The 15,732-nt window shown below is 44.6% G+C and overlaps 1 protein-coding gene across 1 annotated transcript in view; it reads right to left on the bottom strand.

Annotated features, from left to right (window-relative positions):
• The window catches only part of RNFT2 (ring finger protein, transmembrane 2), a 37,222-nt gene that overhangs the window by 13,792 nt on the left and 7,698 nt on the right, over positions 1-15,732 (bottom strand). The window contains exons 3-6 of the mRNA XM_060249988.1: positions 11,706-12,184; positions 10,882-10,958; positions 9,205-9,305; positions 3,443-3,596 (exon numbers count right to left, since the gene is read on the bottom strand). Of these exons, the coding sequence (XP_060105971.1) occupies positions 3,443-3,596; positions 9,205-9,305; positions 10,882-10,958; positions 11,706-12,184 (811 nt within the window). The remainder of the gene's footprint in view (positions 1-3,442; positions 3,597-9,204; positions 9,306-10,881; positions 10,959-11,705; positions 12,185-15,732) is intronic.

Below are 15,732 nucleotides of genomic sequence, written 5' to 3'. Positions count from 1 at the left end.
CGCAGGGTATGAGCAGAGCTTAGGACTGCAGTACTGCAGCTTACCACTCTGTGCCGTGGGGCTCTTTGAAAGTTCCTTGTTGTCCAGTCGCACAGTCGAGTCCGACTCTTTGTTTGGCGGGGGGGGGGGGGGCGCTAAGAAAAACTATAATTTTGATGGGTGGGTTAATCTCTTGCAAAGTTTTGAATAATTTTCATGCTGCTTCTACGCTGAGAAGAGAAATCGAGTGTCTTGTATGTTCGAGTTCCTACCCTGCCACAAATTGTATTAGTCTTTTAGGTGGTACTGGACCCATATTTTTTCCACTGCTACCATTTACCATAGCGAGTGGTTTTAAAAGGAAACGAAACGTCCCCTGTGCAAGCACCAGTCATTTCCGACTCTGGGGTGACATTGCTTTCACAATGCTTTCATGGCAGACTTTTTATGGGGTGGTTTGCCATTGCCTTCCCCAGTCATCTACACTTTCCCCACAGCAAGCTGGGTACTCATTTTACCGACCTCAGAAGGATGGGAGGCTGAGTCAACCTCGAGCTGGCTACCTGAAAACCCAGCTTCCGCCGGGGATCGAACTCTGGTCGTGAGCAGAGCTTAGGACTGCAGTACTGCAGCTTTTAACACTCTGCGCCATGGGGCTCTTGCATTTTAAAAGAGGACTGGATAAATTCATAAGGATATTTTTTTGGGATTTTTTTTTTGCCACAACGGCTGAAAGGAATTTCCATGTTCAGAAGCAGTAATCTTCTGAATATAAGTAAGAGGGGTGTCACACCCTACTTGTGGGCTTCCAATAGACACCTTTGGTCAGATTCATCCTGGGTCTCCTTACATTCTTGAACATGGTAACTCAATAGAACCTCCAGGTTCAAAGGAAGTATACCTCTGAGTACCAGATAATTCTGGAGTACAGAATGGGGAAGAGATGCATTCATGCCTTGCTCTGGGGTCTTCTGGAGCAACTCAGGTGGCTACTTTGAGGAACAAGGATGCTGGATTATATGGAATTGTGTCTGATCCAGTACGGCTTTTCTGAATAGAATTTTGCGTTGTGTGCACCTGTATTAAAAAGCTGCATAAAGCCACAGCTTGGGAAAACTCCATGCACATTTCACTGTATATGTGGATGGATTGCATGTTATTTCCTACACAGGCATGTCAATTCAACACACTTTTCTTCCTACACCAATCACCACATAGAAAGTCTGTTAGCACACTGGAAACTTTCTTATGAGAAAAGACTAAAGAGTGGAGGCTTCCCAGGTTAGAAAAAAAATCACTAAGGGGAGTATGGTTGAGGTTTATAAAATTATTCAAGGGGTGCTAAAAGTGGATAAAGAGAACGTTTTATCCCTCTCCCATAATACTAAACCTAAGGGGAATCCACTTATGGGCATAGGAAATGGGAGTCAGGACAGATAAAAGGAATGCTACTTTTAAAAGGTAAAGGTAGTCCCCTGTGCAAGCACCAGTTGTTTCCGACTCTGGGGTGACATTGCATCACAATGTTTTCACAGCAGACTTTTTAATGGGGTGGTTTGCCATTGCCTTCCCCAGTCATCTACACTTACCCCCAGGAAGCTGGGTACTCATTTTACCAACTTCAGAAGAATGGAAGGCTGAGTTAATCTTGAGCCAGCTACCTGAAGCCAGTTTCCGCCAGGATTGAATTCAGGTCATGAGCAGAGCTTGGACTGCAATACTGCAGCTTACCATTCTGCGCCACCTAAATGTTACTTTACTCAACAAGTAATGAAAATGTGGAATTCCACTGCCAGCAGACACAGTAACGGCCAGAGCACAGCCAGCTTTCAAGGGGAATCAGAGAGTTGCACAGAGGGAAGGTCTATCACAGCTACTAACTAATCAGAACATCCAGGGTTCAAGACCCAGATGGACCAATAGTCCAACCTGGTATCAGGTTGCTTCACATGTTCATATAGCATAATAGGGAAAGTGGTAAAAGTTCCTCTTTCCATGAAGGGGGCAGCAGGTTCAATCCTGGCAATTCCTGTTAAAAATTCTCAGGTTGCAGGTGTTGGAAAATATATTTCTCTGCTGGAAACCCAGCATAGCCACTACCAGCCACAGAAGACAACATAGACTACAAGATGGTCCACTGGCCTGAAGATGTAGAAGGCTACTCCATAAATTCATCTCTATCCTAATGTGAGTATCCTGGGGCATACTGCTAGTGATAGACAGATGAACTAGAAGACTCTTTGGTCACATCAGCCAAGGCAGCTATATTTATTCTACTGCAGTTTGGCTACCTAGTCCACATACTAAAAATAGAGGAAGAACTTCACCCTTCGCTCTCGAATGTGACAAAGGCATATTCTTTCCTTCTCACAAGTGAAGAAACATCTTGTACAAAGCAACCTGTTTCAGAACACTGCCCCATAAAGCTTTCAGACTTTGCTCAGCAACCCTAAGCTTCAAAAATGGTCTTTTTCAAAAGAGATTTTAAAATAAGAATGCTGAGATAGTTGCAGGGTTTCACAATCCCATGCCAGGTATCAGAATCACTGTTTATGCAAACATGAGGCCTGGTTTTAAAGTCTCCGGTCTGCAATTTGGTACCCAGACCTTGGTGGCAAGGTGTGTGCGTGTGGAGGGGAGGTGTAGGGGGAGGAGGAAGGATTGCAACTAGAGACAATCCACATCCCCAACAAAGAAGATTTTCAGAACATTTCAGAAAGGCATCTGTGCTGTGAGCCATTAGAGGGCCCTTGACAGATGCAATCTTACCAGCCTCCTGCTATGGTTAAAAATACAGATGCAACCTCTTTCTTCTCTGGGACAAGGATTAATGAGGACTTGGGATAGTGCTTAGACAAGAAAGCAAAGGCTGCAGCCCTTTTCCAACTCTGCAATTTGTCTTGAGCTGAGGATCTACATCGCCGCATGTCGGATTTTTTTTTTCTTTTTTACAAGCTGAATTACGCCATGACCCAGCCCATTAATCTCCCTAAATAAAATAATAATAATCATTATCATCAGAGTGAAGGAGGGAGAAAAAACAACCCTTGGACTATCGCCAGAGCTAAATTAATCGCGCTAGCAAGTGGGACATACAGGAAGAAACCATTCCAATCCCACCTACTCACGCAAAAGCCCCATTTAGAATCACTTCTGCTCCCAGCTTGGAGGTTTCAGCGCAGGCTGAACAACATTAAGAGAGTGCATTTAATACTGAGCCTGCTATCCATCTTCATCGCAGAAAGGTGCCTTCGCGTACATGGGAAGAAAAAAAAAAAAACCGGGATGGAGCTTTTTGCAAAAGATGTGAGAAATTATCCCATATGGCTTATCTTGATTTTTCTTCTCCCTTAAAAACTTCACCAAAAAGTTCCTCCAAGTGAAATTTTCCTGTTATGTGAATGCATCAAACATTCTTACATTGTGTCAGACCTCCACCGGAGCAACAGCAGAACACCTTTACCTTTGATTTGACGGCAAGGACAATTTTTGGCAGAGCAACGACCAGGCATTTCAAGGCAATTGTAAGGTATTTGAGTACAAAGTCAGTTATCCCCACAATCCACATCAGGTCAAAGAAATCCAGCTTATCCAGGTTGGGTTTCAGGAAGATGAGGCTGAAAGGCAAGATAGCAAAAACGGGGCGATTACCAGCTAGGATGCAGCACGCTAGACCCAACACCAAAATGCTGACAACTCCCTGGGGAAAAAAGGAATCAAAGATTCCACAGAGAACGAGCAAAGCCTGCTGAAGAACAAGCAATGCATTGTCCTTCTACAAAAAAGCAGTAGGTCCATGGAAGACATGAGGATCTATGGCAGATCCTAGAAAGTGCAAACAGAATGTTTTGGAATGAAACTCCACTATCTCCCCCTTAATTGCCACAGCGCTTGCATCCTCTATAAAGTCAATACTGAGGGTTGGGGTTGCAGTAAGGAAGGGAAAATCAGAAGAATTCCCCCCTGTGTGAGTTCTCCTTTGGTTTGCAGAATCTGAATTGTGCTTGTCCATGAAAACAAGCAATTTTGTCCCCTCCCCCTTCTCACAATTCAGTTATTTTGTACTTCTAATGGCAGAGGCCCACGGCTTTTTTTGAGCAACAACGCACAGGAACGCAGTTCTGCTGGTTTGGCATCAAGAGGTGTGGTGTAATATGCAAATGAGTACCTGCTGGGCTTTTTCTACAAAAAAACCCTGTCTGAAAGAATGGTGATGACAGAGGGTGTGGCCTAATATGCAAATAAGTTCCTGCTGGACTTTTTCTACAAAAAGCCCTGTAAACAATGGTGACATCAGGGAGTGTGGCCTAATGTGCAAATGAGTTTCTGCTGGGCTTTTCAACAAAAAAAGCCCTGGGTGAAACAATGGTGATGTCAGGAGGTGTGGCCTAATATGCAAATGAATTCCTGCCGGGCTTTTCAACAAAAAAAGCCCTGGACAGGCCTATGAATGCTTTTATGCTACTTAATAGTGTAAAATAGCTCAACTAAATTCATGTATATTCAGAATATCAGCAGCCATTAAATTGGATACTTAGGAAGAGAATTCACAAAACTTGGTCCAGATATGGCCACAGTGTGATAGCACTGAAAGCTTACCCAGTGTGATAGCACTGGAAGCTTACCCAGGCTCTCATGCAATAAATAAACGTGTAAGGGAGAGGGACCCAAAATAAAAATACTCACAATATGGGCACAGCACAACAGGTAAAACTAAAACCCTAAAAACAAAAAACAACCAGAATGAGCGATTTTAAAAAAACATAATTGATGCAAATGAAAGAAAGAAGAATCCAAACAAATGAACAAGTAAATTGGGAAGGAAATAGAAAAATGAAGAGAGAAAATCCTGGATGAGTAGCACATTGGACACAACATCTCAGCTCTGTGTGTGGAAAACGAAGGAATTAGGTGCCTCCCACTCCAACCAAGCTCTGAAAACCCCAAAACGCATCTGAACCTTCAGCTCTGTGCATTTGGCAGGTTCAAAGAATGCCACTTGATCAACAAGGATTAATTGGATTGCCACAAAACCCACTTTCTTCATCATTAGTCTTTGTGGATTCACCTTCTGCCAACTCTGCCTTACCCAAGGACATGTTGGAAAGTCCTACTGGCTGAGACTACAGAGCCTATACTTTGCTCTTCTGAATTCTAGATATACAGTAGTTGATATCCTGTGCCATCTTGTTTCCCAGACACAGATGAGACCACTTTGGCCTGGCAATCCTGTATGCCTCCGGTAAGAATTTACAGGAACGTCTTGTAAGGGACAGAACACGAGGTGCCTCTTATTTATTAAAATATCTGTACATTCTTTCTGTCCCTCCCATCCTCTGCAGAAAGGAACTCAATGAGGCAGCCTCAGCAAGGAAATACATTCCAACAGTCCTCATTTACCAAGTCCTGGATTTCTTGTACTGATAGTTACTAAATTACTATCTGCCTTCTGCTTTGGGGAGACCTACAGGAGAAAGGGATACTTTTTTACATGTTGCGAGGGATGATAATTGCTGTTGTTTGCACCCTTCTCCCCCAAATCTTTAGAACAGGGGCGGCCAAACTCACTTAACGCAAGAGCCACACAGAATAAACATCAGATTTCTGAGAGCTGCAAGACATAAATATCAGATGTTTGAGAGCCAGAAGGAAGGAAACGTGGAAAGAAAGCAAATAGATGGGGGGAAGGAAGAAGAAGGCAGAAGTGGAAAGAAAGCAACTTTAACTTTAAATGCATTCTTCAAGCCACCAGCTGGCTTGGTTTGGAGAAGTGATTTCAAGAGACGAATGCCTTCACCAAGCCGGTCAATGGGGTGGTGGGAGCTCTGAGAGACACACAATATATGTGAAAGAGCCACATATGGCTCCACCCATGCTCTAGAATCATCTCAGGAGTGGGGGAAGGAAATGAATCTTGTCTCTGGTGCACATGTACGTAAATGTGCACCTATGAACACTAAGGTGCATAGCTTTGCTGGACCAGACCAAATCATTATCTCTTATCTAACATACTGCATCTTTGCAGAAACCAACCAGACATCTCCGGAAGGTACACAAAGCACTGAGGCCCTGTTGCTCTCCAGAAGTGGCATCCAGATGTTTGCCGCTTGTGAACTTTATGGAAGTTCCATTTAGCCATCATGGCTGACGGCTAGTGTTCCCTCTAAGCTGAATTAGTGTGAGCTAGCTCACAGGTTTTTAGCTTCCGGCTCACACATTTTTGTCTTAGCTCAAGAAAAATGTCCCCAGAGCAAACTAATTTATGCGGTAGCTCACAACTTTAACGCAGTAGCTCAAGAAGTAGAACTTTTGCTCACAAGACCCCACAGCTTAGAGGGAGTATTGCTGACAGCCCTTGACAAATGTCTGCTCCCATGAATGTGTCTAGTCCTCTTGTAAAACTGCCTACACTAGTTGCCATCACTCTTTCTCGTGGCAACAGGCTCCATAAAACAATTCTATGCTGTGTGAATAAAGACCATCCTTTTCATTGGCTGCCCCTGAATTCTGATATCATGGTTGAAGGATTTATCTCTAGCCCCATATGATACAGCTGGGGCTTTTTTGGTAGCAGGAACTCTTTTGCATATTAGGCCACACACTCCTGATGTAGCCAATCCTCCTGGAGTTTACAGTAAGACCTGTACATACAGCCCTGTAAACTCGTGGAGGATTGGCTACATCGGTGGGGTGTGTGGCCTAATATGCAAAGGATACAAAAAACGCCCTGGATATAGCTGCTACAAAAAATATTTTCCTGCTACAAAAAAAGCCCTGGATATAGCTGATGAAATTCTTTACAGATAACATATATCTAGAGCCTACCTACCATGCAGAGATGCTCCCAATACATATGGACACCATGCTGAGTGAACCAGAGCAGCACACATGCAGCTCTGTCAAATGCAAGGAGACCTCTGGATTTTTCAGGTTTGCATTATCCATGATCAATATACATGCTTTCCATGTTCCTATAACATAGCAACAGGCAGCACATGCTTCTGATTCAGGCAGCCAGTAGGCTCTGGGTATTCATGATGAAGTATTGTCTTTAAAGGCATTCATTTTGAATTGCAGTTCTTCTGTTTTTGTGACTTAGCAGCTCTTTAACTCAAAGAATAAATAAATGTCAAACAGGCTCTTTCAAAGGAAACTAGCGGGAGGTGGAAAAGAACTTTCAGCAACATGGAAGGATTGGGAAAAGGGTAAATGGCAAGAATAAAGGAACTCTAAGAGTTCAAATGAGATGAGATTCTGGTAAATCCCACAGGATAGTCAGCATCTCAAGTACGGATTGAAGGTGGGGCCCCTCTGCCCACCCCTTCCTTTCTCCCAGTCTTAGATGCCCTCCAAATGAAGGGAACTGCTATTTGCCCCAATGCAGGAAAACCAACTAGCAACTTACAATCATACAGCTGCAGGTGATCTCATCTAGTATTGACAAAAGAGTGTTCTTGTTTACATCCGTGAAGGACAGAAGGGCATAGGGTAATCACACCCACTTTGGGTCTTTCTGCAAACAGTCCAAATGATTGCATCTAGTTCTGTTTGGTTTGAGACAAATGACTCCCAGCGCTTGCAAGTCTTTCTCCCTCCTTGCATTTCAAAATCACCCAAAGAAGATGGGAGGGGAGAGACACAGAGAAACAAGGTGTAGGGGAGTGAAATGAGTTTCTGCAGGCCAAGGAAGTAGGAGGAGGACAGGACTGCACATATTGATTCATGAGAGCCAACCAAATCTTTCGGCTGCCATCTCTAATTGACCAGACTGACGCAACCCTCTTGGCTTTCAGATAATCAATGTGCCCAACAGAGAGGATGATTTCATACTCTGTGGTCAGTGAAATGCCCCCTCAGCCATTCCACCAGGAAATGCAGTGCCCAAACTATCTACCTAACTTGCACTCTGCATTCCCTCCTGCCCCAGCATCCCCCCTAAATCAACTGCTACTTCTCATGATCTGTTCAGTTACAGTTAGATCAACTCAAAGCAGTCTTCAGGAGCGTACCACAAGTCTGTTCAAAAAAGGATACAGAGCAAGAGGTCCTTGACAGCTGCCCTGGTTAGTGGGATTCATCCTCTCCTCTGGGGATTCATTAGAGATCTAAATGGTGAAAGCCAGGGCTTTTTTTGTAGCAGGAACTCCTTTGTAGCCAGTCCTCCAAGAGCTTACAGTAGATCTTATAACAAGAGCCCTGGAGGATTGGCTACATATGAGTGTGGCCTAATATGCAAAAGAGTTCCTGCCACAAAAAAAGCCCTGGTGAGAGCTATGTCAGGACTGTATGTGCAAATAATCCTGCATGCTGCAGGTGTTGACTTGCGGGACTGAATGCACTTTTTGGAATAATTATATATGTATATATTTTTAAAACCCACAAATAGAAAGCTAGCATTTCGGGGAGATAACTAGGTTAAAACTCTCATGCTGAGATCTTCTGGACCTAGCCTTCCATGCATGCTGACCCTGCAAAAAGTACAACTCCTGGACATGTGAGACAGGCCTTGTCCCTGCAGAGACACAAAGGGCCTATTCATTGATGGTCATATATATATGTTGACTATACAGGATTTTATTGTGCTCGTCTGAAATGAGATGGACTCAAGTCACCTAAAGTAGCTTTTTGTCACAAGGTGGGCCCCAATTTCTCTGCATAAGAATAATTATCTGCTTTCCTCTTTTATCCCATCCTTCTGCCAAGAAGCTCAGGGCAGAAGCTCCCTTCCTCTCAGTTTTATCTCTACAACAGCCCTGCAAAAGAGGTGAGGCTGAAAGAGACTGACTGGCCCAAAGTTACCCACTGAGTTTCACAGCCAAGTGGGGATAGGACCCCAGTGGCCCTAGCCTAATACTATGGTCACTGCACTAGACTGTCAATGGTACTAGTTGTATAAGTCTTTATGCTTGATGGACTTTTACTGGAACATTCATAATACTTGTATTCTTGTAAAAAATGAAGTTATTGTAAATGGGATGTGCTCATTCCAAAAAAAGAGATGGAAATGAAAAGGCTGAGAAAGAAACGCCAACATTCCCATCAGATCCTGGTATATCATTTTTTCCCAGCAGACCACACCATACACACCACCAGTAGTCCCCATCTCAAGAGAGAAAAGGGCACACATGCTATCAATACATTCCTCCCCCATCAAGAGAGAACCCGCTTCTCTGCTCTTTAGCTGGGACCTGTCCATTTACATCAGGACACAAGTAGTTTGCTTACCTGTTGTACAACTGCTGCGAGCTGAATGTATACAGCAGGTACAAGGTGTTCCCTGCAAGGAAGGCCAAGATCCAGAAAACCACCAGCACTGATCTCTTTTCCTAAGGAAGGAGGAGAAAAAGACCTTATACCAAGACTGCCGGTCCACCTAACACACTATTGTCTGCTTAGGCTCTGAGACAGGCTTCTCCTTGGAACCTGCCAAGGACTGGACATGGGTCTTTGGGTATGTTGCATACTGTGAAAAGTTTGTGCTCTGCCACTGAGGTGTTTTTCTGGTTGTGTAGGTTCCCAGTTGCTGCTTCAGCTGTCAATACAGTGCAGTGGCAAAGGAGCTTTCATATGACAAGTTTCTCTGGTACTTGTTTGTTTTAAATCAGCGACTGAATAGTGTATCGATATACCATTATACCAAAATACGCATCAGGTTCTCTAAATTCTCAGCTTTCATTAAAAAAACAAAACAAACCAGCAACTCTTCCTTGCTGAGATATGCCTTTGTCCTTATATTTCTGCAAGAAAATTCAGGGAAGCCGATATCATGTATTGGTATAATGGTACACTGATATAATGCTATTCAGTTGCTGACTTGACAACCTAAACAAAGATCCCTCCTTGTAGCAGGGGAACAAAATGGCCACTGTGTAGGTATGACCAGAAAAATCCTAATTTTCCCATCCATACAGCAGCCATCCAGACATTGCTGCAGTCTTTCCCCAAACTTCGCAGCATAGCAAGGTCCAGGAAAGAGCAGAGAAAAGTTTGGGGCACCCCAGGAGATGAAAGAAAGTGGGTGCTGTGGGAAAGCGGGGCAGGGGGGCACTTCCCAACAGCATCAAACTCGGAGTGTATTAACAGATGTGGAAACACTGTGAGCCAAGGACACCCCCAGATAAAGCAGAAACGATGGAAACTCTGATGTATATAATAGTGGTTCAAAAGTGAAGAAAAAAATTTCCTAAACCAGTTCTTAGTTTATAGGACTTAATAGGGCGAGATATAAATCTAAAAATTAAATTAATCAAACTTCGCAATTTCGGGTGGGATGGGGAGAGATCTATAATGCAGAACACAGGAAGCTGCCTTATATCAAATCAGCCCAGTGGTCCATACTTGAACACCAGTGAAGCTGCCTTTTATAAAGCCAAACCACTGTTCTATCCAGGTCAGCAGTGTCTACTGTGACTAGCAGTCACCCTTTAGGGTCTCAGGACCTCAAATCATTCATATTACCTACCTGATTTTAAAACTGGAGAGCAAAGGAATAGAACATGGAACCTTCTGCACACAAAGCAGATGGCTCTACTGCTAAGTCACATGGGTGACTATATCGAGTAAAACTTGACTGTTTGTATATATACTAATTTTGTATATATTAGTTCAGCTTGCAAAAGCTGGCTTTGTTGGCATACATTCAGATATTGTCACTGCTCTTAATTTTTTACACCATTTCTATGGAGACCATACCGGTGAACATCACCAAGCCTGCATGCTGATATCAATGCTTATCTGCACACTTTAGGTCCTGAATTGCCTTGATAAAGACCCAGCTTTCAACCTCGTTTCAGAAGCAGAACCTCTCTTAGCTTCTTGGGCTGCATGACGCCCAACAGCCTGGAGATCTCACTGCAAGGCTTTGCTGGAGCCCCCCACTTGAAATCACTACCCTGCACGCACCTTCAAGGAGACTTGTTCTCGTAGAGTCGAGTTTGCATATGCAAATGTGCTGGCCATGCCGATACACAGAGCAATTCCTGCAAATGTAGGGGAAAGAAAGAGGCCTGGATTGATTTAGGCTGTTCATAGCCAGCAGCTGCTTTGTCCTACAGCCAGCACACCCAGCCACTGAAAATTCTGAGCCTCAGTGAAATCTGTGAAATGGAGCCATTAGCCATTAACATCATGCTGAACAAATCAGTTAAATACTAGGTCAGGTGATAAAGCAAGCAATAAAATAACACCAAAGGAATAAATACTGGAAGGTTTGTGGATTCCCAATTCCTCAATGCCCAATAGGTGGGCGGAACTCAGCATGGACTGAATGTTTGCAAGCAGTACCCTTGTACTGACAAGGTCACATGGCTTGATCCTCTGCTATCTGACCTGAAGTGATTAGATATGGAAACTCTCCACGAGTGCATTCACTGCCAGGTAACCCAAATGGGATCACAGCTTAATGCATCAGAAGGTCATTTAGATGCAGACATCAGTCTTTCATAGAATCATGGAGTTGGAAGGGACCTCCAGGATCAGCTAGTCCAACCCCCAGTACAATGCAGAGAATTCACAAATACCTCCCCTTCCTTTGATCACAAGCAGGGGTAGAATTCCAGCAGGAGCGCCTTTACATATTAGGCCACACACCCCTGATGTAGCCAATCCTCCAAGAGCTGATCACAAGCATCACTAGGACAGTTGGCTGACCACTGAGAGGGAAGGAAGAATAAGTCTTTGTTCTGGTCCAGCAAAGCAACACTTAGGTTCTTAATTTTGGAACTTACCTAGCTTATGCTGGAAACAAACTTTAGCCAAAAGAATCATAATGAAGGGGAGCCCCTTCTGCAGCCAGGAGATCACGGCCTTCAATTCTGAAAGTGCAGGGGCTGGAGTCCCAGGCTGGTCCTCGGCACCTTCCTCAGTGTGTCCATGGCGGTCACTCCCAGCCATGTGCAGCAGTGAGGATCCCCGCTGGTGGCTGTGGTGGTAGTGGTGAGACTGTGGCCGGTGGTGGTAAGGCACTCCTTCTGAGCGGCTGGCCCCTTCTTCCCGCGAGGTTGGCATCTGAATGAACACCTCCCCACCGCCTACCGAGGATCCGAGGACCAAACTCGACTGGAAAGGGGTGGCTGTGATTGTGCCCGATGGGATGCCCCCCAGTCCTGAAAAGAGCTGCTGAGGAGAAGGAGGTTCAGTCTTGAGACTTTCAAAAACACCACCTTCGTCCACACTCGTCTCAGAGCTGATGGTCTGACTCCGGCTTCTAAGGCATGGCAAAAAGAACAAAAAGAGGAGAAACAACAACAATTAGCAGAAAGTAAAGCATCATCTCACACCAGTAATTATGCGTAGCCCATAATTACAACCAAAGTTGTGATCACACACACTAAATAATGCAACCAAGGTTGTGATCACACACACTAAAAATGCACTTTCAATCCACTTCCAATGCACTTTCCAACTGGATTTCACTGTGTGAACTGGCAAAATCCAATTGGAAAGTGCACTGAAAGTGGATTGAAAGTGCATTATTTCATGTGTGTGATCACAGCCCAAAAGAGGGTTGTGTCTCAACTTCTGGCATCTCCAGTTACAGGATCTCAAGCAGTGTGGTTGAGACAAAGATCCTGTACAGCAGTTGCCAGCCAGAGCTGATAATACTGAGCTAGGATTATTTGATTCCTTATAAGACAGCATCACAGACCACAGAGGAGCAAAGGAAAGCTCTGTGCTAAAGGACATGCAGTTCAGAGAAAAACTGTATGTCACAGTTGCCAGAGAGGAGGGAACTTGCATGCCTAAGGATCCCACCAGGCTCAATCACACATCACCAAACCATGGAACACTGTTAACGTCTGAACCAAACCTCTGCACTGATGATCCTTACAAGAACCTTGCGATGAAGGACAGTATCCTCACTTCCATATGGAAGATGAGACTGAACCCTTGTGGCTTGCACAGCAGTGCCTATTAAGTCCGTGGCAGAATCAAGATTTGAGCAGATGACTTCCCAGCTCCCAAATGAATCAAAGACCTAAGCCAACTTTCAAATCCAAGGGATGAAAGTATGAACCAGGATAACCTATTCAGACACAAGTGCTAGGAAGGCCAAAGGGGAACTCTAAAGTTATTCTAAACTCTAGTTCATAAGCCACAGTTAGCTGTAACATTTGGATTCAAACATTCTAATGAATGGTTTGATTGGGGTCCCTAAACAGGGTTTGTAATTGGTTTGGAGCTAATTGTGGTCTCCCTATTTGTTTCTGTCTCATTTGTATCACTCCTTTCTCCAAAGAGCTCAGGACAGCAGACATGGTACTCCCCCTCAGAGCTTTTTTTTTGTAGCAGGGACTCCTTTGCATATTAGGCTACACACCCCTGATATAGCCAATCCTCAAAGAGCTTAGTACAGGGCCTACTGTAAGCTTTAGGAGGATTGGCTACATCAGGGGTGTGTGGCCTAATATGCAAAGGAGTCCCTGCTACAAAAAAAGCCCTGCTCCCCCTCCTCCATTTTATCCTCACAACAACCCTGTGAGGAAGGTCAGGCTGAGGGACTCACACTCACCTACTGGCACCACTACATGCCCATACTGGTTTTCAATGTGATTTATTTCCATAAGTTCAAATATTCTAGAATGTTCAGTAGCTCTGAATGCTGGCAATTTCTCAGACCACCCCTGCCCACCTCCAAACCCTCTCTGCACACCTACCTCCCTGCTAGCTATGACCCAAAAACCACAGCTGTGAGGCTCAGCCAATGCTTCTTCTAAGCTGTGGAGTCTTGAGAGAAAAAATTCTACTTTGTGACCTACTGGCATTAAATGAGTGAGTAATTTGAGTACTGCATAAATTAGTTTGCTCTGGGGCCATCCTTCCTGCGCTAAGACAAAAATGTGTGAGCCAGAGGATAAAAAATGTGTGAGCTAGCTCACACTATCTCAGCTTATTTTTTTATTTTATTTATTTTTTATTTTGGTAAATTTATATTCCACCCTTTCCCAAGCAAGCTCAGGGTGGATTACATCCAGATAAAACCAGTCAAATACAATAAAATCAATAAAATGCAATTAAAACAATAGCACAACTCAGTACTATATAACAAAGGTGGGTGGGCTCATAGTGCAGGTTAGAGTATAATCAGTGGCCCAGATATGATAATTCGGATGAAGGATCACTTAGAGGGAACACTGCAAGCCTCTGTATGGAGAAAGGCAGCCAGACCAAAAAACTTGGCTGATTATATGCTGTGGTAGATACTGACCAACAGAGAGACCAGAAATATATACTCCCTCCAATGGAAATCAGCGTTTGGCCTCAAAGTTTGTCATCATTTAAAACCAGTCCTAAAACTGCTCCATGCAAAGAGAAAGATTGTTTCCAAAATGCCAGAGATGGTCCGAGGCCACAAATAGATGCTGTATAGCTGCCGCCTCTCCTGAGCATGGGCCCCTTGAGCTCTCCAAGTTTAGAACTGGCGCGCACTGGGGAGAGGTGGCCTGGTCCCTCCCTGCAGAATCCAGCATCCTCACCAGACTTCGTTCTTAGCTCTGAGCAAGAGTCTCCAGATATCTCCCAAACCGCACAAAGTCCCACTGGGTGCCGTCTCCAACACGCAGGCTCTTCACAGAAGGCTTTTATAGCTACTCCCAAAGGCTGGGCTAGCAAACATACGCACAAACAGGGTCTGTATCAGCAACAAGATTATTTAGCATCTGGCTTTATGCTCCTAAATTAATAGGATTATGATTCTAATAGAGTCTCCCAAGGTTTCAGGAATCTAAACCCCAACAATGACATACTCCCTCGTTGGGAATGTGTTACACACGTACAGAACATCTGAAGTATCTGGTAGAGGCCAAGGGCATAAGCCACCGTTTAGGTGCTCTCTGGAGTCATGCTCCCATGATGCAGCAAATAAAAACTTAACAGAGACCCAGGGTGGATTGGCTGCTTTCTTTACCAGGAGAAATTCTGATGGGCCAATGCTGTCTGAAAGGTCCTTCTGTCCAGATGTCTCATCCCTGCCCCCCCCCCCCAAGCCCTCTTGGGACACTGCCTCAACTTTGCTCTGCCCCTACCAGCTGTCAGGAGGCAGCAGCGCCTGGTTTTGCTGGGGTACAAGGGGCTAGGGCCATGACTGCTGGAAGGAGAAGGCAGTGCAGCTGAAGCCAGTGGGTCCAGCCAGCAGCATTGTACAAAGCAGGACTCTGCTTTAGCCCCACTGCTTTCCTTCTCCTCTAGCAGTTGCTGCCAGGTCCACTGGTCTGGAAGATAAGAGGGCAAGTCCTGCTGTGCATTAAAAACTGGTCGGTTCCCAGGAAACAGAGAGTGAGTCAAAATAGGCAGTTTTTGCAGAGGAAGGTGGTAAGCAGTGGGGTACCGCAGGACTCAGTACTAGGTCTGGTGCTTTTTAACTTGTTTAATGATTTGCAGTTGCGAGTGAGCAGTGAAGCTTGCAGATGACAAGAGTCGTGCAGGGCAGTGAAAACCTGGATGGATTGTAAGGCACTCAAGAGGGATCTTTCAAGGCTGGATGAGTGGGCATCAGTGTGGCAAATGAGGTTCGATGTGGGCAAGTGAAAAGTAACGCATGTTGGAACCAATATTCCCTCTAAGCTGCAGAGTCTTCTGAGCAAAAATTCTGCTTTGTAAGCTACTGGTATTAAAGCTGTGAGTTACCGCATAAATTAGTGTGCTCTGAGGTCATCCTTCCTGAGCTAAGATAAAAATGTGGGAGCTGGAGGTTAAAAATCTGTGAGCTAGCTCACGCTAACTCAGCTTAGAGGGAACACTGGTTGGAACCAAAAA

This window comes from Heteronotia binoei, chromosome 11 (assembly GCF_032191835.1).
Source record: "Heteronotia binoei isolate CCM8104 ecotype False Entrance Well chromosome 11, APGP_CSIRO_Hbin_v1, whole genome shotgun sequence".
NCBI classification, from domain to species: Eukaryota; Metazoa; Chordata; class Lepidosauria; order Squamata; family Gekkonidae; genus Heteronotia; species Heteronotia binoei.
This window is presented reverse-complemented; position numbering and strand designations above follow the sequence as displayed.